The sequence below is a fragment of the Cyprinus carpio genome, chromosome A10, assembly GCF_018340385.1.
Source record: "Cyprinus carpio isolate SPL01 chromosome A10, ASM1834038v1, whole genome shotgun sequence".
In the NCBI taxonomy this organism is placed as follows: Eukaryota; Metazoa; Chordata; class Actinopteri; order Cypriniformes; family Cyprinidae; genus Cyprinus; species Cyprinus carpio.
This window is the reverse complement of record NC_056581.1, coordinates 2,145,268-2,169,495: the sequence shown is the minus strand read 5'-3', so window position 1 is coordinate 2,169,495 and position 24,228 is coordinate 2,145,268. Positions and strand designations below refer to the sequence as shown.

General features: G+C 36.6%; 1 protein-coding gene across 3 annotated transcripts; it reads left to right on the top strand.

Annotated features, from left to right (window-relative positions):
* Window positions 1-1,828: 1,828 nt before the first annotated feature.
* On the top strand, window positions 1,829-23,520 carry LOC109077094 (mothers against decapentaplegic homolog 2). Of its 3 annotated transcripts, XM_042764687.1 has the most exons (12): window positions 1,830-1,995; window positions 2,234-2,312; window positions 4,604-5,035; window positions 14,697-14,786; window positions 16,206-16,399; window positions 16,487-16,621; window positions 16,723-16,797; window positions 18,900-18,953; window positions 19,081-19,293; window positions 19,482-19,619; window positions 19,719-19,863; window positions 21,467-23,520. In XM_042764687.1, the coding sequence occupies exons 3-12, from the start codon at window positions 4,797-4,799 to the stop codon at window positions 21,588-21,590; spliced, it is 1,407 nt and encodes a 468-aa protein (XP_042620621.1). In that variant the 5' UTR covers window positions 1,830-1,995; window positions 2,234-2,312; window positions 4,604-4,796; the 3' UTR covers window positions 21,591-23,520. The 3 variants fall into 3 exon arrangements, with proteins under 3 accessions (XP_042620623.1, XP_042620621.1, XP_042620622.1); XM_042764689.1 differs by lacking the exon at window positions 14,697-14,786 and having other exon boundaries at window positions 1,829-1,995; XM_042764688.1 differs by lacking the exon at window positions 2,234-2,312 and having other exon boundaries at window positions 1,831-1,995.
* Window positions 23,521-24,228: the final 708 nt, after the last annotated feature.

Below are 24,228 nucleotides of genomic sequence, written 5' to 3'. Positions count from 1 at the left end.
AAATAAAGATAAAACATGTAAAAACAAATGGTGATAAATACATATTTTACATAACATTTAGAAATAGATATTTCAAGGGATTATTTATCATCATAAAAATCAGGTAAGATCATTCGATAAAAAGAACTGAAATATTTTATCTCATATTTTCATATCAAATATAAAAAGAGAGGTGATTAATCAATAAATAGTGATAAAATATGTAAATAAATAAATGGTGAAAAATAAAGAATAAAATAAATGCATGTGATCAACTATGAAACAAATTTTGATATATACATATTTAAAGTTTTTACGTATTTAAAAAAAATCTATTTAGCTTTGGAATTTGGACAAACACCTAATTAAAATGCATTTTCATTTCCATAATCAACGTGTTAAAACACTTACAGCAGTTGTCTTCATCAGTGGCGTCCACACAGTCTCTCTCTCCGTCACAGAGGAAGCTCTCTGGGATGCAGCGAGTTTTATCATCACACTGATGTTTGCATTCGTGTGAGCAACTGAAACGGTCCAGTTCATCAGAGCGGTCCTGACACTGAGGTGTGCCGTCACACACCTGCTTTCTGTCGATACACATCCTCCCATGAGCGCACTGGAACTGATCTTTAGGGATCAGCTACCTGAGTTTTACCTGCTTTACACTGATATTCACAGTCAGCTTCATCCGATCCGTCTTTACAGTCCATCTCTCCATCACACACATGACTGAACAGCACACACTCACACACCCGTCCTCACAGGGTTTAGAGCCCACACGACACTTTAATGAAGACATTGACATAAAGATTAACGACTGTAATAGTTTTACAAATAGTTTAGTTTAATAACTTCCATATATTTTTTTTTTTTAAAAACAGACCATTCCTAATATAAAATGGCTGACATTGTCATAAAATTTCCACACAATATTTTCATTTAATTAAATAATATTTAATTCATAGTAAATAAGTATTTTTAACAGAGTTTTTTCCTCTCAAATGCCTTTTTTCCTGGTTTATATATATATAAAAATAATATTAACATCATGTATAACACATCTGTATGTCTATTTCATAAACAGTGAGACAGAACAGAATGAACTATGTAAGTAGTGTACTGTACACGTCATCGTCAGTGCTTCTGACTACAAGACAACAAGCAGCGATTAATTACGGACAGTGGCGACATCTAGTGATGTGAGCTGGTACTGCTTCGCCCACCTCATGTTATTCCTGGAATAATGTGACCTGGGCTTTGTTTTGTGATCACATTTCACTTTAATTCACCATCTAGAGAAATCAGTTTAGTACAAACCATGACATAATTTATCGCTGTACTCTTTTGCCTATTTCTCGACGTAACACAACATCTTACTGTTGAGGGCATAAAAACACATTTCTGTGTGCACGCTTAATATTTCTTATAGATGTTTTATTACTGCAGAAGAGTTAACAGCACAAGCTTATGGGTGGTTTTAGTCTTATTTTTAGGTGCTGAATGGCGGATGAACACACACACACATCACAATCTCATAGTAATGTTATTTAGAGGCAGTAACTCGCTCTCAGTTTCCCCACCCCATTCACTTAGAGTCTATTATGAAGTCAATAGATGGACAGCAACAATGACAAACCACTGCCTGCTACCAGAAGCTAAACAACACTGATTAGAAGACACAATCTGATTAGCCAATAAAAATCGACTGTGGTTTGCATATTCAATTTGGATCGAGATCGACGGTTTTATAAGCCAATCGGCGAGAAGAGAATTCTTGACGGGCGTCTAGTTTATCCAATAAAGAGCGAGAAGGCGGGGCTTATGCAGAGCGCGTATCGCGTGGCGTGCATTAAGGTTAGGTTGCGCTCGCTGGAGGCCGTCGTCTGCTGCTGTAATTCGGCTACAGTGGGAAGGAAAATAGTGTTTAAAATCGACTTTCCCCCCACTCACGAATAATCCGTTTCGCTCGGATTTTACGCTGCTCCTTCCTTACAGAGAAAGCTTCTCGCTAAAAGGGTGAGTTGACGGGCGAACGTGAAGATAACGGCTCGCAAACACGTCTAAAAGCTGTTTATTTTTCTGTCAAAGAAAGTAGCGCAGGCTGCTAGCGGTTTACACAAAATCAATGCTCACACAAACTCACACACCGCGCACAAGCGGCCAGATCTCGCCTTTTCGTTCGTGCACAGATGAAAGAGTTCGTAATGCAGCGATTAGTATAAATATGTTGATGCTGGGGTTTGTTATATTGTAGGCAGACCGGGACAGAGAGTCGATTAGCGGCCCATGCAGCCATAACGAGCCCGTGATACACCATCACACCGCTGGAGAAGGTAACAATGCGTTTATTACTCATTTTAAGCTTACAGATGAGATAATGATGGCTAGGGTTAGCTCGGCTCGATTTATATGCATGATACCTGCAGATAAACATGGTGATGTTTGTTTTGCCAATTTAGTTTATTAAATATCAAATAGTTTTCGCTGTGGCGTTTGAACACAAAAGCATGTACAAGGATACTGGGATATACTTCACACCTGCCTCACTGGCATCTGTGTATTTTTTTTATCCCAGTCTCTGGCTGTGTGTCAGAACTTCGAGAGCTGCCTACCTAGACAGCATTCTTGGGCATCAAAGTCGCGTTAATAAACGCTGCTGACCGGAACACCCCGACACGCCAGTTACGGGCGAAAAATAGTTGTTCGCTTCGAACCTTACAAAAACACATGAGGTGCTTAAAGTCTATGAACGTTCCAAGAACTCAGATTTCCGGAAACGCTGAGGGTTTTGAACGTTCCATTCGGGTCTGTGATGCCACGAAACCTTAAACGTTCCAATACACCCCCCCACCCCTCCCCAAATTATTTTATTTACGTGCACTGTTCAAATAACCGTTCAGAAGGTGCATATTTTGCCTGAGTGATCCACATGTTCCATTTACTCTAAAATGCTTTGAACGTTTTTTTGAATCTTTCAAATGCACGTGATGCTCTTGAAACCTGCTCATATTAAATTTGCTTGTGTGTGCCTCGTTTCGTTCCTTTTTTTTTTTCTCACATTTTCTTGAGTTTGTTTTTAATCATGTTTGTTTTAAATAGTGCTGTCAAGTTTGACAGTTCACTGAGAAGAGTTCTGCGTTCTTAAAATCAGATATTGCAATATTGAATGATTACGCTTTCTACACATAAACAGGCTACACACAAAAGCAGAACTTGTTCAGATCATTCAGCATATAAAAGACAAATTAGATTATTATTTCATTGGCACATTTGGCTGCGGCTGGTAAGAAACTCTTACAGCTCATTAAATCTTTCCTCATGTCATCATCCATCTGTATAGTTGTTGATTTGACCGTTAACTTCTTTTGCCCTGTTATGAGAATGTATTGATGTCATAGCGCTGTCCTCTTCCTCTTCAGTGCAGGCTTTGAAGTAGCGTTTCTAGGTGTTTACAACAATCTTTTCTCATGGTGCATCGTTTCCTTTATGAAAAGTGGCACTCAGAGTAAGGGTATGTTGTAAGGCTAACCAGAATGATCAAGATGAATTACTTCCACTTTTCTATGTTCACAACCTAGTGATATTCACCTGGTTTCTCTACATAGGATTTGTTGTTATGTGGAACCTCTTTTTAAATTAAATTATAAATCCTTTTAAATGAAAGACAGCCTTCTGCGGTATTATATTTTCTTCTATATAAAATTGTAGTTTCAAAGAAATCTCTCTATGGTGAATAGGGTTGAATCACTATCAAAATCTGAGAGACCAATAGGATCAGTTCTTGGTAAAACAAGAAGAACACATTATATTGAACACTCTGCTTTATTTAAAGCTGACATCTGATTTCCGATCTGCTGTTGTCACCAGAACAAACTGCAAAAATAAGGATGTTTTAGAACTCGTTTTACAAATAAAATTAGAGAAAGTATTTAAACTACTGTTCAAAAATTTGGGGTTTGTGTGATTTTTATTTTTTTCTTGATTATTACTTTTATTCATCAAAGATGCATTAAATTGACCAAATGTGACCGTAAAGAGGTTAGTAATGTTTTAGTTTTAAACTAAATAAAAGTTCTGTTCCTTTGAACTTTTTATTCAAAGGAAATGAAACTTTTTAAAATGTTAAGCAGCGCAACTTTTTGAACGTTTTTTTTTTTTTTTCCCATCATTGATAATAATCAGAAATGTTTCTTGATCAGTAAATCAGCATATTAGAATGATTTCTGAAGGATCATGTGACACTGAAGACTGGAGTAATGATGCTGAAAATACAGCTTTGATCTCAAAAAATGAATTACATTTTAAAATATATTCACATTTAAAACAAATATTTTCAACTGTAATAATATTTCACAATATTACTGTTATACTGAAAAATTATGAATTATAATCCCAAACTTTTGAATGGCAGTATATATAAAAACAAATTGAAGAAAAAAAAAAAAAAATATATATATATATATATATATATATATATATATATATATATATATATATATATATATATATATATATATATATATATTATAAAAAACAGGATGGCAGTTTTTAGTCTTATCCCTGAAGTTTGTGTTTGACAGAGTCTGTCATCGGCTGTTCTTGATTTCTGTTTCTCTCCACTCAGGCAACTCCTCGCTCCCCCCTTTCCTCTCCTGTTTCCTAAGCTTCTCTGTCCCCTGCCCCTCATAATCAGCCCTCTTCCTAAAGGCCAGTTAGGAACGTTGGGTCTGTTCCTCCCCATTCTCCCAGCCTCCATCTGTCTCTCTAACTCCACCTGCCCAGGAAGGGGCTGACCGCTCATTGGACACCCCAGAAACATGTCCTCCATCTTGCCTTTCACTCCACCCGTGGTGAAGCGTCTGCTGGGCTGGAAGAAGTCGGCCAGCAGTTCGAGTGGAGCGGGGGGCGGCGGAGAGCAGAACGGCCAGGAGGAGAAATGGTGCGAGAAGGCCGTCAAAAGCCTGGTGAAGAAGCTGAAGAAGACGGGCCAGCTGGACGAGCTGGAGAAAGCCATCACCACACAGAACTGCAACACCAAGTGTGTCACCATTCCCAGGTACGCCAACACAAAAAGCTGGCTGCATTCCTGCTTTTAGGACTGTCATCTTAAATTTGTCAACATGAAATCGAAAACATAAGGGAAAGAATGAAAACTGTTGTTTACTCATCCTCTTGTTGTTCAAGAAATCAGGTGAATTGTTACAGTTTGCTTAAGAATTAATGGTTGACTGATGTATTGCCAATGCTGCTTATTTGACATTTAATTATCGGCATCAGCCAATATATATATTTTTTCTGTTTGGCTGATGTGATCCTGAAGAGCGTTTTTGAAGCACAAAGTGGGCGGAGCTGATCTTGGCAGAGTGTCTTTCCCGGATAATCGAAAATGGGCAAAAAGGCGGGAGCTGGTTGCTGAAGCCACGCCCACCTAGTGCGGTGGCAGTGTCAGCAGCGGCAATCCACCTGTCACTCAAGTGGCCACGCCCTTAATTATGCAGAACTTTAAGGCTTAATATAATTTAAATGGATTAGTTATAATAAAAAATTCACCCCCCTCACAGTTGTCATAATTAGCTATATAGACCACAATCATTTTTTGTACAAGATTGTAAACATGATTTTTTTCCGCTGTAAAGTTGGCCATTTTTGACTCCCTTTTGGAGCCAGTCTCAAGCAGCCAGTCGATGAATCGCAGTTTTAGTCACTTCCTTGTTGGTTTCACGAGAGAGAGCGGGAGGTTGCCGCTTGGTTGGAAGCAGGACTTTTATTTTGACACTGCTGTGAATGCTGGCTCCTGCTGGCATAGCGCTCCTGTTCTCTGCCTTCATTAGTTTACTGTCTCTGTTCAGCTGTTCTGACTAATAAATTATGCTCGCACAAAGCAAAGTTAATAGTATAGTTTGCTGCGATGTCATATTCATTGCATGGTGTATGTGATTGTGAAATTAACACTAACTTTCTCTTTATTTGAAAAAATGTTTTCCACTGCGCACAAATTTACCAGATTACAGAGTGCACTGTTGTTAAATGTTGACTTCCTTTTTATTAGAATTTCTTTATGACAAATACTATTATAGAATTGCAGAATCAACCATGTTATTCAAGTTTTTCCCCCATTTTTAAATTATTTAATTTAGAAAGTAGCAGAGTTGGGGAAAATTACTTTTAAAGGTAATGCTTTACAATATAAATTGCGTTACTTCATAAAAAAGGAACTAATTGTTACTTTTTATGGACAGTAATACATTACGTTACTTTGTCACGTGGGCTGGGTTGCTTATTTGTTTTAACTAACAAAAAACAGCAAAAGTTATATTTTTGGCAACTGTAAAGGCCCTTTCACACCAAAAGTGAAATGAATAAGCCTCAGGCTGAAGGAAGTGCCTCTGCACCTCACTCCAGATTTCGCTCAACACAGGGACAGGAGACGTTTCAGTGAGTAAATTGGAAAACAAAGTAAATGATTTGAGAGTATCTCAGATATTTAGTTGGAAATTTAAAAGTAATGAGTTAATTAATTAGTTACTTCAATAAAGTAATCTGCTTGCGTAGCTTGTGTTACTTGTATTGCATTACCCCAGACACTGGTGAGTAATATGGAAAGTAAATTTAATTTCAGCAATTGTTATGCATGTTTTTTCGCTATAATTTTTTTATATATAAAGAGGCCACTCTGCTAAGATGTCAGCATCAAAAAATCCATATCGGTCGACTCCTAGTAAGAATAGCATAAGTTTAGAACAACATGAGGACGAGTAAATATCGACTCCCTTTAAGATGTGTAGAATTGCAAGCCAATTAACTTTTTGTTCGAGTCTTCATCTAATTATAAAGCAAGTCCTCTAATGAATCCGAAAGGCTTTTATTTAATTTTCAAAGTGACCTTAGCCGTATCATTGGGTATGTTGCTTGGTGAGTGAAGGTGAAGGCATGACGCTGAGTTGCGTCTACCGTTGTGAAATATCAGCATTGCCCCCCTTTATTTCTTCAAGTGATTTCTGCTCCATCTGTCTTGACTTGAGTTAAGGTCATTCTGTGCAGCTCCACATCACCTCACAGAGGCTTCTCATGCTGTATGAATGTCTGCGATATCAACCATCAGACTGCTTTTATTCCATTTCTCGTGACAAATGGTGGAATATCAGCGCTGCTATTTTAGGGAAATGCTGCCACAACATATCAATAGTTTGAAATCAATACGTTATAGATACACAAGGGTTGGGTGATATGTCTAATACATTCTGTTTTTAAGCCTTTTGGTGATATAATACTCTGAAATGGCCTTAAAGCATTTTTAAGTTTAAGTTTTGTAACAAGCTTTGCATTTAAAGTCTTTTTTTTCTAGGAGTATCATATACTTTTTTCCATTCTAATAATGATTGAGCTTCACATGTATTGAACCTGATATTTTTGGTAACTTTATAAGGACGTGTTTATTAAGATTAGTTAACTACATTTGTTAACATGAATTAACAATGAAAAAGCATTCGTTAATCTTACTTAGTATTAACAAACAACTTTTGATTTTAGTAAATGTTGAAATTAACATTATGTACCTAAGCTGACATGAACTAACAAAAAAGGTTTTATTTTTATTAATAAACAAATAAATTACTTATTGTTACTTCATTTTATTCAATGAATTAACTAAGATTAACTAATGGCACCTTATTGTAAAGTGTTACCATATTTATTCATTTTTAACTTTATTTATTAATTTGACCTGAACTGATTTTAAATGCATTTAGAATTTTAAACGCCATTGTAAAACAGAAATCTATAAAATAATCTAAAAATGCTTTTCATTAGATGAATTTGAAAATTGGAATCATTTTCAAGGATTTCCAGAATTGTAATCGGTTATGTACCAATTAAACAATAATAACAGAAATCAGAATCATATATGCAATATTTTTTTTAAATTAATTTAATAACACCAACATGATCACACACGCCAGTATTTGCAAATATTCTATATATCATCCATTCCTAAGATACATCACTGCTTATTTTAAGTAACGTCTAGAACAGGTTCTCATTCTTTAACATCTAATATACGGTTTAATTTTGGTGTGAGTTGCTAAACAAACTTGAAAAGGGCATAATCACATTTCCTGGGCAGATTTAGTTGAAAGGTGCTGTTGAAATGGATAATGCAAGCTTGTTGTAATGGCAAACTGCCATTATCCTTTGTCCTAGAGAGATTTATTTCCACTGGGTTCTTTCTGAATCAGTATTAACATCTCAAATACACAGCATCGTTGTAAGTGTATCATTTAACAAAAGCTGGCCGCAATGCATATCTTCCTCCACTGTTGAAAAGTTGTGCAATGGTTATTGTGAAAATGCTGTGCGACTTGGCACTGTGCCTACATGCTTGATCAGGTTCACTTAGCAAAACCTCTTGGACTGAATAGCCTACAGTAAATACAGGTTAAATGACCTCCCTCCAGTTGAAAATTGTAGAAGTGAACATTAAATGTCTGCCAGCTATGGACTTAGATGTAGAAAGACATCCAGATTGCTTTGTCTTCCCTTGAGAGTGAATTTAAAGGGTGGGAAACTTTGCCTCCAGCATGTGTTTTCTGCTGCTAATCTGTTCTCTAACCTTGGAGGCTTGAGGGAACAGCAGGATCAGTCATTGTATTCGTCGGTTGTCATGTTTGGTAATGGCAATGTCAAAAGACAGTCCTCTCCAACCTCCTCACATACCTGTGAACTAAAAGCCTTGGCTAGTCTATTCTTGGGTGTTTTCAATTTGAATGTTAGTTGTTTATAAGGGCGGGCATATTCTTATAAATTAAACAAAGAAAGAAATGGTCATATTTATGAAATGAGCGTATGTATATGCCATTGAAATGTCTTCTTTTTAAGGGATATTCCATCTAGAAATGCAAATTGTCATGCCTTATCAAAACTGTATGATATTTTGAGAAATATAGGATTTTTTTTTTTTTTTTTTTTTTTTTTTTTTTTTTTTTTTTTTTTTTTTTTAACTTGCAATAGAAGTCAGTGGGCTCCAATGGTGTTTGGTTGCCAGTGTTTGTCAAAACATCTTGATGACTGCAATTGATTTTCATGTTTGGGCGGAGTATTTTAGGGCTGTCAAAATGGCTGAAAAACTAAATTAGAATTTTGTACATAAATATTATCAAAATTCAAATTATATTTGAATTTAAAGTGCATAATTTCAGTTAGGGTGAAGAAAAGCTTTTGGCTTCTCTTCTGAGGCCACAAGAGGAAATCGAGTTCAAATTATTACTGATGCATGTTTCTTCAAAGCATAAGAAAACATGACTGTGAAAAAAAGTGCATAATATTTAAAATAATGTTTAAAAAACCAATTATAATTAAGTAGCTTAAACAACTATAAACAAAAGGGCGGAAAGCCAATCCATTTTTCATTTAAAAACATGACATGTAGTGGGATGGGGAAAAAACCCACCATGAAGTCTCGAGATATGTTTTTAAAAAGTAGATTCATTTTACAGGCTGGTGGCTCTCTTTGCGAGACGCTAGTGCAAGGGTGATAGATGTCCCTCTACAATATTTTGAATGAACAAAGCAGCAGCGCCGAATCTAGTGGCTTCAATTGGATAGGTTAACAAAAACATTAAAATGCAATGACACTTACATCGTCATTGCATCTCGTGCGCCACTGATAAAGGCCAAAGTATACTTCCACAGTCTGCGTCTGCATTGTCATTTTCGTCATCAAGAGGGTTCGCGGACAGCCATGCACCCTGTCCGCATGCAGACAATTTTTTGAGACTGTGCAGACGGTGTGCGTACAACAGTACATGCGCGAGGTGAATGATGAGACCGAACACGCATGTGTCGAGCTTGTCCGTCCGCGCTCATCCATAGTTGAGTATACTTTGAAAGCTTTGCGGACGCTGCTGTGCACGAGATTGAACGGAACGCGGAATGTGAAGTGTACCCGGGCCCTAAGACAGCCTCCTTAACGCACACCTAGAATTGGAATGCAACATATTTGCATTTTTAAATTCGACATATATTCGAAATTCGAAAAAAAAATTAAAAATAATAATTGACAGCCCTAGAGTATTTTAACGTTTAAATACATTCCACAGATTTTTGACCAATTTTCAATACAATTTAGTTTAGTGTGCATAAATCTTGCTGCAATTTCTTGCCTAATTTGCAATTTTTGCTCTTCTTTTTGTTGAATTAAAGCTGAATAGATTCCTGTCTTTGACTGGAAATGAATCGGAGATAAATATGAAATTGGCCTGAACCCCAAGACAAAAATCACTTTAACACATCATGTTTTTACCATACAGCATATCTGCTGTGTTTTAACTGTGGTGACTGGAGCTTTGCACAAGCAGAATTGAATAATTTATGATGTGCTTTTAAAATGCCATGTAGGGACTTTTAGGCCAGTTTTTGTGACAAAGTCATGATTAAACCACCCCGTTGCCCTCCCTTAGGGATATTTATCGAGTAATAGGACATAGCCGGTTCAATCAGCCCTGTATAATCTTGAATGAAACTCAAGGAGGTGCATTGTTCACTCCTCCTTTTTAGCGCTCGGGAAACCAATCTTGAAATCTTCCAGTCAGATGCAGCTGTATGCTGTGGGCCTAATTTGCTCAAAACGAATGCTGTCAGTGGATTCCCACATACGCACATCCAGAACTAAACAATATAAGCAAGTGTTAAATTTTAGCTGATGTCAAGTCATTTTCATTACTTGTTACGTTTGTCTTGTTTAAAGGGAAACAAAACCCGTATCGGCCTCGACCTGACTTCCTATCAGCGCAGGTCTTTTGTGTAGAAGTGCTGGTAGTTTATCAGCAAGATGCCTTCAGTGAGTGTAAGAATGTAAAGAGGGTTTCACATGAGGACAGAGCTGACTGGCACTGTAGGTTTTTCAACTTTGTTGATTGTAATCTGAAGACTGTTGTCTGTCTAGCTTTCTATACTATAATTAACTTTCATTGGGATTCATCAATTATATTAGAGTTGAGGTTAAAATGTCCCTCTACCAGTGTTTTCTTTATAAAAGCTTAGACCTGAATCCCAATTTGTTTGAAATGCTTGTTAATGTATCCATTAAGTGCTATGAATTAGCCTCTGTATTATGGGAAATAGCAAAAATGCTAACCAATACAACTGAAATTAAGTAGAAGAGACTATCAGGATTAGCCATTTAAATAAAAAATACCAATTTTGAGTAGGGAGATAACTTTACGATGCAAATTTATGAAGCATTTCAAAAGATCCTCTGAAATTGCTTGTTCAGATGTCTTTTCATGGAATTAAGATGTTGGTCATTTGGCATGTGTCCAGATGGCAGCTTGAAACAGGACGCTTATTGACTGTTCATTTGCAGGAATCATCCTGAGATTTGACAGAGATGTATGGTTTCCTATATGACGCCTGAGGTCCAAAACTCGGCCCATGCACCTGCTGAACCTTTTCATTTTATTTTAAGACTAACTCTTTGTCTTCATTAGCTAGTCACCTGGTAGTTGGAGGCAGCGCTGCTTTAAAAGAAACGCTTTTTTGCTTTTATCTAGGGTGTAGCTTGTGCGAGGGTAGACGGCGGCCAGCAGATGGGCTCTCAGTGGTTTAATGGGGATGGAGTCTCCACACAACAGGATACAGGGGTTAATACCCTCCAAAAGTGTGTCATCTGTCTGGGACAGAGACGCCCAGTCATGCTGGTGTGGGATTCAGCCCTGTCAACTTTGGGTACTTTAAAAAGCTGATATGAGCTTCCGTCATATCAGTGATCATCCATCTGCTCTATTGTTAATTTGAGGGTTAATACAGAATCGGGTTACTATTGTGTGTGTTAGTGTGTTTTAAGAGAGTATTGGGAAACTCTTCATCTACTGGTGTTGAAACTAAAGGTCCCCATCCCCCTAAAACGGGTCATGTGGGTTTATGTAAACTCACTGTGGTTTCACTTCTTTTAATGGTTTCTCATATACATTTGCTTTGCTCTTTCTTCTTTTTCCTCTGATCACTGCCTGCCATTTAAAATTCCATTTTAGTAAAGCTCAAACTGAGACTTGAAAGAAATGTATTGTTTAAATTGTGTATTTATCTATTTATCTTTTGTTAAATTGATATTGTAGATTTAGTTTTGCGTGCTAACGCTTACTTGAGTGTTTTAATCCATTTTGGAAAAAAAAAAATAGAATTTAGAAGTTGCATAATTATCAGTCAGAATTGTAATATTGGTTCAGTACTAACAAAAGTCAATTGTTAAATTATACATAAATCCTAAGGTGAATTCTGTGCCTGTAGTATCACCATGAAGATAAAAAAAGCTCTTTTTTTAATCTGGTTTTAATATTCTACAAATTCAACTCATCACCTTTAAAAATGACGTTGCCTTTTGTCTTGCCCTTTCGCTGACTAAAAGTGTCTATTGATCGTGTTCTCTGGGCATCATGAAATCTTAATTTCCTGAAGGAATAAGGACACGTTATACTCTGAGCAAGCTTCGCACAATATCTCGGGTGACGTCGCTACATCAGGGTCGGTCTCATTAACTTTTGACGTCAGGTTGCAGCTAGCGTACAGGTCGAGGGTTAGCGATACACTCAGCGCTCAGATAACCTGCTCTAATGTTAATGTGCTGCTCAAGGGTTGTGTTCCTTACTACTTTTGTCTCCTAAAGTGTTTTAATGTTGGTTAGTTTGTTGTATAAATGCTTGTTTTTAGGGTTGGGATGGCTGCTTTAAGTTTCAAGACACAAACACGACAAACTGTTCTTTTAAAGTTAGTTGGTTAAAGGGTTAGTTTAACCAAAATGAAATAAAAATTGACATGTCATTCTAAACAAATAAGACTCTGTTCATCTTCTAAACAAAAGTAAGACATTTTCAATGAAACCAGAGGCATTTCCCTCTCCTTTGAAAGTCCACACCGTCAAAACTTTGATAGTTAAGTAAGACTTTGTAAGAGAAATCCATATATATTGAGTAGTTAAAGCAAGTTCTTGCAGGTCAAGTTTGAGCTTTTGTGCTTGCCATATTTAATGTGCTTTGTATATGTGTTGATCAACTTTTAATGCATCAGTGTTTTGTTGGAATGGACTGTCAATGGAATTATGATGTCTTCATTTGGTGGGAGTAGCGTTTTTCTTTGCGGTTAATTTGGAAAAAATATACAGAAGAAAAACATAATGTAGCTAGTTCTCGCCATGCCTGTATATTATTTTGGTTTTTAACTATTTCAGATTTAACCGTCCCTAAATGGCACCTAATAAAAATGGTGGCTTTGATCTGAAATGTTGAAATTTTAGTAGGAATTAATTCTAATTATAATCACATGCGATTGTCATGCGTGTCTCGTCGGTAAAGCCGGTTCTGTGATTAGCAGTTAATGTCAATCACCTTCTTTCAAATGGAGTGGCATTTACTACACAGAGCCGTAGTTTTTTATATCAATGCATTGCTTTTATTTCTTTGAGGCAATATTTTTAGACTTACACTGGATTCCTGAGGCTGATTTTCTTTCTCCAGTAAGTGTACTGTACAGCAAAGCTGAATTAATCTTCATTTGGTTATTGCCAGTGTATATAAGAAAAATACGTCTTTAGCCCATAGGGCTGCTGCTGCAGGACAAATTTAAATGAACAATTTAACAAGCGAAATAGTCCAATCTCAGTATTTGGAAAGGTTTTTCAAGCGTGTCTGTGATAAGAACAGGTCGCTGGTGGAGTCTGGCACGTGTTTGAGTCCCTTTTCAGAGACGGTTAAACCACAGGGGGCCACAGCTTCATTCATCACATATCAAGTCTGTGCGAGTCCTGTTCCTGTCACGTCACCGTGTCTGTTTCTCATCCCATGTTTCTTTTTCAGAACTACTGAAGGTCTGTGTGCTTGTCTGATCGACTGATAGCCTTCTTTATCTTGAGTGTGATGTAGTCGAACGACAGTAGGTCATAGGCTCCTGTCCTGTGCTGCATGTTTAAATGTTGATATCTGATGTGAAATCCAACCCCTGAATGAAACGTCTTTATAACGTTAATTGCCCTGTTCGTCTCATAACACACCGCATGATGACTGGGGAAGAGATTATGCACTGTAACTAGAGCTGGGCGATGTAGCAGAAAACATAAGAAGTTCTAAGCATAAATATAAAATAATTACAGGAAACATAATTATTAACATTTGTTTAGTGTAACAACTTTAAAATAACTAAGGCATTCCTTTTCTACTTAATGAAAAAAAAAACATTGTGTACAGTTATTAAAACATTAGTAAATGTACCTAAATTTATTTTGTGTTTCAGTAAAAACATTTGTTTCAAGCGAATTGAGTTTGGGATCAGTTAATTTACGCAATCTGAGCTGCTTCATGGAAATTAATCACATACTGTCTATTTTTCATTGCGAATATATTGTGTGAATTCAATATATCGCCCAGCCCTATCTGTAATTTTTAAATACATTTGTCAGTTTCTCTTCGGTTTTCTCATCTCACTGTTATATGTGAATTTTCCATTAGAGTGGCTTCTTTTATTCGAGGTGGCCGCGTTGTTCGCCCGCTTCAGGTGACCAGCGCGAAACCTCTCAAATAAAAGAAACGATGCCCTTCGATTATCCTGCCATGGTACTTCATCTTGGTATTTTTGAATGAATCATGCCCCATGTTTATCATTTTTTGTTTCTTTGTGTTTTTGTTTTTCTTTCTTTCTTTTTTCTTTTTCTTTTATTTACTTTCTGTGCACAGCAATTGCTCTGAAATTTGGGGACTGAGTACACCAAATACGATAGAACAGTGGGATACCTCAGGCCTTTACAGCTACCCTGACCAAACCAGGTGAATATCCTCTCCTGACATTGTGCCACACTCACCCCACGAGACACAGGTGGGGCTGAACGAGCACAGGGGGCTCCGGGGGCCGTGAATAAAAACACTTTAACGCGCTTATTTATAGTTTATCTACATTAAATATCTTGAAGATGGAATCACTTTTGTCATTGTAGAGTGTTAATTCTAAATGTTACGATAGATTTAAAGCAGTTGGACATGTTTTCATAATACATACATTCACTTCACTTCAGCAAGATGTTTAAAACAGTGGTTCTCAACTGGATTTGATTTTATATTTGGTGACCCAACCTATGACACAATTTAGCTGAATGTAAATTATGCAGAAGTGAACTGTTTATATTAACATTTACATGAACATATACATTTACATATTTACACTTTTTATAAATGCTGTGCAAAAGTTTGGGGTCAGTAAGGATATTTGTTGTTGTTGTTATTATTATTTTAAAGAATTTTAATATTTTAATACTATTATTCAGCAAGGATACATTACATTGATCAAAGATGATCGTAAAGACATTTATAATATTACAAAATATTTCTATTTCTAATAAATGCTGTTCTTTTGAACTTATCAAAGAATCCTAAAAAAAATCCCTACACAGAAATCCACAAAAATATTAAGCAATATTTAAAGAAGAAATTGCATTATATAAATGTTATATATATATATAAAAGTATTTAGAGACGTAGTAATATTTTTCAATTTGTGTGTGTATATAAATAATTATATATAATTATTTACTGTAATTTGATCAAATAAATGCAGGCTCGGTGTGTATGAGATTACATTATAAAATTTTAATAATAAATATAAAACTGGTATTTAAAATTAAATACTGTAATAATATTACACACACACACACACACACACACACATATATACACATATATATACACATATATATATATATAATATGTGTATTTTGATTATCAAATAAATGCAGCCTCGGTGAGCATAAGAAACTTTAATAACATAACATAAAAAAAAACTGACTCCAAACTTTTCACTGGTATCTTATATGCAACTTAGTTATGCTTTTTCTTTGGATGCAGTTAAAATTGAGAACTTTTTCCACATTTTAAAACTTGCCACTTTTATATGGTTAGTTGCATTTAGAATTTTTTTCATTCTCCCGTCATGTATACCTCTCATTTTTTGGGTCACCAACCATTAGTTGAGAACCGGTGATTTAAATAATTAGTAATTCTGTTGATGTAGCTATACTTACAGATGTTTGAATCCTAACAGATGAAGCTTGTGTCTCTGTTGGTGGTTATGATGTGCTGTCTAATCTCACCATCTCCCCTCTTCCCTCCATCCATGCATGTCTTTCTCTGTTCATTTGGCACGCTCCCTCTTTTCCATTTCTCTCGCCCTGTCTCTGTGGACGCTCGGGTCAGATCTCTGGACGGGCGTCTGCAAGTGTCTCACCGCAAAGGTCTGCCTCATGTCATCTACTGCCGCCTGTGGCGATGGCCCGACCTGCACAGCCACCACGAGCTGCGCGCCATCGAGACCTGCGAGTACGCCTTCAACCTCAAGAAGGATGAAGTCTGCGTCAACCCCTACCACTACCAGCGGGTGGAGACGCCAGGTATGGAAATGTGTGTCATTTGGATAGATACAGCTTTGCTCTTCCTATTGAGCGTTCATTCAATCATCTGAACATTGGCTCCTGTAGTTCTTCCTCCTGTCCTCGTGCCAAGACACACGGAGATCCTGACTGAGCTGCCTCCTCTGGACGACTACACCAACTCCATACCTGAAAACACCAGCTTCCCAACAGGGATCGAGCCTCCTAACAATTATATACCAGGTAGGAGCATATTTCAGACCATGTGTCTTATCCAGAAATTCTGCTTTATTGTGTAGTTCAAGCGTGATAACAAGTTGGTTGTGATTTCTAAATGTGTCCAGAAACTCCTCCACCGGGATACATTAGTGAGGATGGGGAGGCCAGCGACCAGCAGATGAATCAAAGTATGGACACAGGTACATTCCCACAGTGACATCACTACATGGGAATGACAGCCACGTGTGTTTGCACTTTAGACAGTAAAGCATAATGTGCTTTTACTGCAGTAGTTTCCTTCCCAAGCTCCTTTCTCCTTATTCTGCAGTTGCGTACTGAAAGTTGAATAATGAACTACTTAAACCTCCCTGAAAGATCAAGTGGTTTTTAGTGCAGTACCCAACTGTAAAAATGTGAACAGATTTTAAAAACTGGGCATTGTACACTTGGTGACTTTGTAAATAGTTACAGAGGAAAATCTTCATCATCATATGCGAAGAAACTGAGTTGCACACACTTGCAGACTTTCAAATCATTCCGTTCACAGCAAACTCTTGCAGAAACATACGCTTTATTGTTCAGTGTGTGACAGATGAAAACAGTGCGTTCTAAAATCGGCTTTTTTAAAGCTTCAAGTTAGGATTCTGAGTCTGTGCCTCGAATCTCGATCAGACTGTAAATCAGGGCAAAAGTTTCTCAAGTAGTTGTATTCCAGCCTTAAAGCGGTTAACTGGTTTTGCTTTAGGATCCAGATTTTACAGACAGCAAGTGCTAACCTGACAGAAGTTACGATAGTAATAGTACCTGAAGGAAGAGATTAACTTGTGAACTAAATTTCTTTAGTTATTTCAAACACAATCTAAGTTTGAAGTCAACATTAAAGGATTAGTTCACTTTCAAATAAAAATTTCCTGATAATTTACTCACCCCCATGTCATCCAAGATGTTTGTATTTCTTTCTTCAGTCGAAAAGAAATTAAGGTTTTTGATGAAAAGATTCCAGGATTTTTTTCCATATAATGTACTTCAATGGACTCCAAACGGTTGAAGGTCAAAATTACAGTTTCAGTGCAGCTTCAAATGGCTATAAATGATACCAGGCGATAATAAGGGTCTTATCTAGCAAAACGATTGGTCATTTAAAAAAAAAAAAGTGTATGCTTTCTAAACACCTTTCTCTCACTTCTGCCGACTGTCAAAACCGGAAGCCGTTCCAGTGGATGACGTTGCACGGATGGGTTGCGCGTGCGCCTCTGGGAAATGTAGGAGAAAAGGAAACAATGCTTCCTTACTTTAGCAAAGGAAAACCAGTCTCCTCTTGGCTTATATCGAAATAATCTGACATTTTCCTTAATAAATCCTCGTTTTGTGCTTCTAATTCGTGAACAGCGTTTTTTTTTTCTCTCTCTGCGCTCGTCACTAATCACTCAATGCCGACGTGCTACGTCATCCGCCGGAACGGCTTCCGGTTTTGACAGTCGGCAGAAGTGAGAGAAATGTGTTTATAAAGCATATACAACCCTATATATATTTTTTTTTTTAAATGACCATTCGTTTCACTAAATAAGACCCTTATTCATCGCCTGGTATCGTTTATAGCCCTTTGAAGCTGCACTGAAACTGTCATTTTGACCTTCAACTGTTTGAAGTCCATTGAAGTACATTATATAGAAAAAAATCCTGGAATCTTTTCATCAAAAACCTTAATTTCTTTTCGACTGAAGAAATAAATGAACATCTTGGATGACATGGGGGTGAGTAAATTATCAGGAAATTTTGATTTGAAAGTGAACTAATCCTTTAAATTTTACTGTTTTCTAAATGTTTGTTATTGATCTTAATGATTTATCCAAGCAGGTTTAATATTATTATAGGATTATTATTAACCTCGTCATTTTTAAGTAAAATACCTTAATACGATTTTCCAGTGGAGTTACAGATTTCTCTTTGATGATGTCATCTGTAAGTTCGCATTCAGATCTGCCTTGTCCAATCAACTGATGGATAGAACCAAGTCCATTACCTGTGTTTTTTCCCCTCCTTTAGAAGAGAACATCTGTTGCTACTTCCATTACATTGCAGCTTTTTGGTTTTCAGCCTGTTGGGTCCAGTTTTTTTTTTAACAAAAATGTCATTTTTAGTGCAGTACTTGCCATTTGCTACCACTCATACTTAGAATTTAAGTGTCTGTTTGAAGGATGGACCTGAGCTATGGCATGGAACACCCTAACAATGACAAAAAAAAAATTTTTATTTCTTCTTGTGTTGCCATTATTAGAAACCTTCTTTTTATTTTCCTCAGGTTCTCCTGCAGAACTGTCACCAAGCACACTCTCGCCTGTCAATCATGGCATGGGTAAGGGCTTACTAACTGTCCTTATAATCTTAGAAACCTTATAACATAGTCATACAATGGCTATGCACTGCACAGTACATTTGAGCTTGTCAAGTGGTTCTAATATTGTCTTTTTCGTCTATTTTAGACCTTCAGCCAGTGACTTACTCGGAGCCCGCATTTTGGTGCTCTATAGCTTACTATGAACTCAACCAGCGGGTCGGAGAAACATTCCATGCCTCTCAGCCTTCCCTCACCGTGGACGGCTTCACAGACCCCTCCAACTCAGAGCGCTTCTGCCTGGGCCTGCTGTCCAACGTCAACCGCAACGCCACCGTGGAGATGACCCGGAGACACATAGGTACAAAGACCACTTCAGCTGCTCTACTAGTTTAATTTCAGGCAACAGTTCACCCAAAAATGAAAATTGGCATGTTTTATTTGATCATGTCATTCTAAATTGTATGACTTGCTTGTCTTTGTCTGTACAATGAAAGTCAAAGGGGTCCAAAACAATATTTTTTGTGTGTGTTGTTGTTTATTGATTAGGACGAGGGGTCAGGCTGTATTATATTGGTGGGGAAGTGTTTGCCGAATGTCTTAGCGATAGCGCCATCTTTGTTCAAAGCCCTAACTGTAATCAGAGGTACGGCTGGCACCCTGCGACGGTCTGTAAAATCCCTCCAGGTAAGGGGTTCACTCACTTTTCATTGTCCTCTGTACCATCCATCCACCCTCCAGAAATTCACATTAACCATTATGACATAATGAGATCCTTTTTCTTAGGCTGTAACCTGAAGATCTTCAATAACCAGGAGTTTGCGGCACTGCTGGCTCAGTCGGTGAACCAGGGCTTTGAGGCTGTATATCAGCTGACCAGGATGTGCACCATTCGCATGAGTTTCGTCAAAGGCTGGGGAGCCGAGTACAGGTACAGACAATCAAACCACCTCACTAACAACTCTGCCAATCGCAAAAAAGTCTTAAACGGTGCATCTGTGAACTTGGACTATTTTGCTCAGGAGGTTGTGAAGCACCTCTTAATTGAACTTTTTCAGGGTTGAGAGATATCCATCCATCTGTCATCTATCATCTATAATATATCATATTTATTAGTGCTGTCAAATGATTAATTGTGATTAATCACATCCGAAATAAGTTTTTGTTTACATAATATATGTGTGTACGGTGTATATGAAAAAAAAAAAAAAAAAAAAAAAAAATATATATATATATATATATATATATATATATATATATATATATATATATATATATATATATATATATATATATATATATATATATATATATATTATTTGCTTCAAATCTTTATCTTAAACCAGCAATTTGATGATGTGCAATAAATGAACACGCTTCAAAGTGTAGTTATATACATAATAACAATAAAACAAAAACTGTTATTTTGGATGTGGTTAATCGCGATTAACCCTTTGACAGCACTAATCTTAAGCATTTTTTTTTTTTTTTTTGGTATGTACCAGAGACACACACTTATTTATTTACATGCATACATAAGATTTTGAATATAAACCATTCATTTTCCTTTGTATATAATAGTAAAAAATTAAGTAAAAATGTGTAAAAGTTGGGTTTAAATTACACTAGTGAAGTGTGTGATCCATTATTTCTCAAAATAACATGGAACATAGAAGAATCCAAAAGCTGTAATGCAAACCTCCAAATATTTAATATTATATTTAAATATAGTTCAGGTAACACTTTATTTTAAGGTGTCCTTGTTGTTACACGTTACATGTCCTTACTATTATAATAACAATTAATTGTGCATAATTACATGTAAGTAACCCTAAGCCAAACCAAATCCTTACCCTAACCATATAGTAAGCACACTTAGTTAATTAATATTACTCAGTATTGTATGTATAATTACACTAACAAGGACACCTTAAAATAAAGTGTAACCTAGTTTATGCACTTAACCTCACTTTATTCACCAATGTCTTTGCTGTTGACCTTCGATTATCGAATTGCACCAGATCGCCACAAATTAAACGACTCATGTTTCACTTTTGTATTTGTATTGCTTTTATTATGCTTTTGATATCCACAGTTAGTTAACTACATCACCAATTTTCAAGTTTTGCCAGAGCTTGTCTTGCATCCATCAACCGAATCAAAAATCTAAAACTAAGAACGTTTACTTCCTACTTCGCATTTGCTTGTAATCATGGATGGTGAAAGTTGCAGTTTTTCAATATGTAGTCAATAACAAAACTGGAAGAACTGAGACCAAAGCAGTATTTGTAAAAAAAAAAAAAAACAATACTACAGGTCCTATCATGGCAAAAGCATAGCTCATGAATATCAATGAGGTTGTTTTTGGCTAATTAATATTCATGAGACAAGTCTTCACTATAGTAAGAATTCAAATAGTTACTCGCATTCCAAAATTAATATTTAAGAACCAAGCCGTCTTCATAGGAGCTTGAACATTACTTTATGGAGTTGAAATTCAAATCTGCTTTCCATGATGCATCCTGGTTCTGTAGACGACAGACGGTGACGAGCACCCCCTGCTGGATCGAGCTTCACCTGAACGGCCCCCTGCAGTGGCTGGACAAGGTCCTGACCCAGATGGGCTCGCCCTCCGTACGCTGTTCCAGTATGTCCTAATCGCCGTGACCAAGCTCTCTGTCCTCTGCCCCAAAACAACTGATTCTACAATCACATCAACCGACAACTCGAAGACTTACTCTAACCCCGCCCCCTCTTTCTCTCTCATAGTACTCGTGAGCCTTTCTCTATCTCTGTCGTCCCGACACTGATGTTCGGACCTGAACGCAGCACTTGCTGTCTCATCAGCTTCATGCACCTTTAATTCTCTCTTGTTTTCTTTCATAGACCCTCAATATTACATGTATTAGTAGTAGAATTTGAAATGTATATTGGTTTTTATTTTATTTTTATGGTTTTCGAGAAGGAGGGAAGGTGCGTATGTTGTGTGGAAGTTCAAGAAGGCAGTAAATAACTTCACACACTTGTAGCAGCAAGGCTTTTCCCCCTTGATGAAGTAAATACTCTGAAACTCTTTTAATGATTAATTTTCCTGAATGCCGATCCCAATCCGGTCGTTCAAGGAAGTTACTTTTTCTGGCAAAAAGTCGCGTTATTTGTTTTTATACACGTTATTATTGTGTAGATTGACACCTTAAGACTTAATCATGGTTTTTGATTTCTTTAGTAAAGCCAAAAGATACTTGTATTTTAAGTTTTATTTTTTTTTTTCGATTTCTTCCCCCAAACCACTATGTAAGAATGTTGCCTTTGATTTGAGGTATGCTGCTGTAAGTCATGCTTCTTTTCTTCAAACTTATAGAATGTTTAAAAAACAAAAAAAAGAGCCCATGGTCAATTCGAACCTTCTGCCGCCCCTCACAATTAACTTTTTATTCACTGGGTGAAAAATTCACTAGTTAGCTGTGGAGTGGTTTTGGAGTCTGGTTTCTTCAGAAAGTTGCTTCTTTTAGGGATGAACAATTTAAAACGTCTCGCACGGTCCAGATCTTTAAAATAAAAACAACAAAAAATAAAAAACAAATCCAAGTATTTAAGCTTTAAGTGTTAATAAACTAGGTTATCCTTCACACAATTCCAAGATTTTTTTTCCCTTATCTTTCTTTTAGCTACTTTTTGTATTTTCATGTATTTTTATATATAAATATATTTAAGATCTTTAAAGCTCTCTTCCTTTTTATTAGAATTGAATATTTTTTTAGATCATACCCTCTTTTTAAAGGAACATGGCTTCATAATGAGATGTCCTATCATACGAAAACGTTATTTAGCATGGAATTTTTATAAGTGCAGATATCTTTTCCTCTTCCTCCGCTTTCTAATTCACGCTGTTGTCCCGGTTAACGTTTCGCCCTGATCTCGAAAAATACATCTGACTTTAATTTTCTCTTAGTTGCTTTCCTCCCATGTTCACAACACAATACTGTATAACCCACGGGAAGCTCATCCTGCAGGTTCTATTTGTTTGCAATTGGGGAATAAGACTAAACAGATTGCTTTTACAGGGAGAACTGTGCAACTTTAGTCTGTGTGCTCGTTGTACAACTTTTTCTAATGACTGTGATATAGCTGTCTGTTATTCTTTACTTGTTGTGGCAGTGACCATGCAAATATCCATTCCCCTCTTCCCACCTCTGTCTCCATATTTTCCTTCACTGATCTTAACTACTCTTGCGATTGTACTTTAAGTGCATCTAGTAAAAAGCTGACGAAGATGTGGTGGCCCTTTTTAAAGCTGATTAAGACACTGGGAACATTCTGTTTGCCATTTTTTGACTGGGTGTGGAAAGAAAACCAAATAGAACTGAAAGTGGACCAGACATATATGCATATAAATGTGTGTATATAATTTTATTTGACTTCTTTTTTTTTTTTTTCTATTTTGCAAGCATTTAACAGTTGGTGAGCTTGTTTTACCATTAGAGAGATGTATTGGTAGGACGTGAACTTCAGGCGATAAGCTTTTCAGGCGTGTTGCATATGCAGACTTCATAAATACACTAATAAAAAGTTTTAATTCTCATGTTAACGCCTGTCTGGAGTCTTTTTCTTTTGTTTTAATTATTGTTGCACAACTGCCATCAAAATTGTTTCATGATGCCACTTGTATGTTATCTCGAGCATGCTCTTTGCCAACAGTGTGCTGGGTAAATAAGTACACTAACTTTTGAGAACTTTATTAGAGATAAACTTATTGGTTGTGGTGTAAATCGTTGCGAATGTGGGACAGTCACAATTTGGTTAAGATTAAATGATCATTTGTATCTGTACCTGAAAAGTAGCAAAATGAAATGACAGTATAGTAATCTAATGTGACCTTTTAATTAATTTTTTTTTTTTTTTTTTACAAAAGAGCCATTTGGAATCCAAAAGAGATTCTCTTGTATCTACAATATTATGTGTCCTGGACACAAAAGTGAATTCAATGTGTCTAGTTTAATGCATTCCTGTAGGAATTTGCCACAAACTGTGAATACGCTGAAGTGTCATTGAGCACCCTACAGCTATCTTGTTTTCATAAGGACCAGCTACCATTCCATGCTGGATAAAACAATAAAGCTATAATGCACAAAAATGTGAAAGAGCCCAAGTCAGTGGTTTTATTTAATAAAATTGACTACAGTAAAATGTGTGGTTATGTGGTTAGAATACCATTGATATGAAAGGGGGTTCTTGACCACTGGGACCACCAAGGTCTAATTTTCTTTTAACTGGCTTAGACAGAACTAGGGGGATG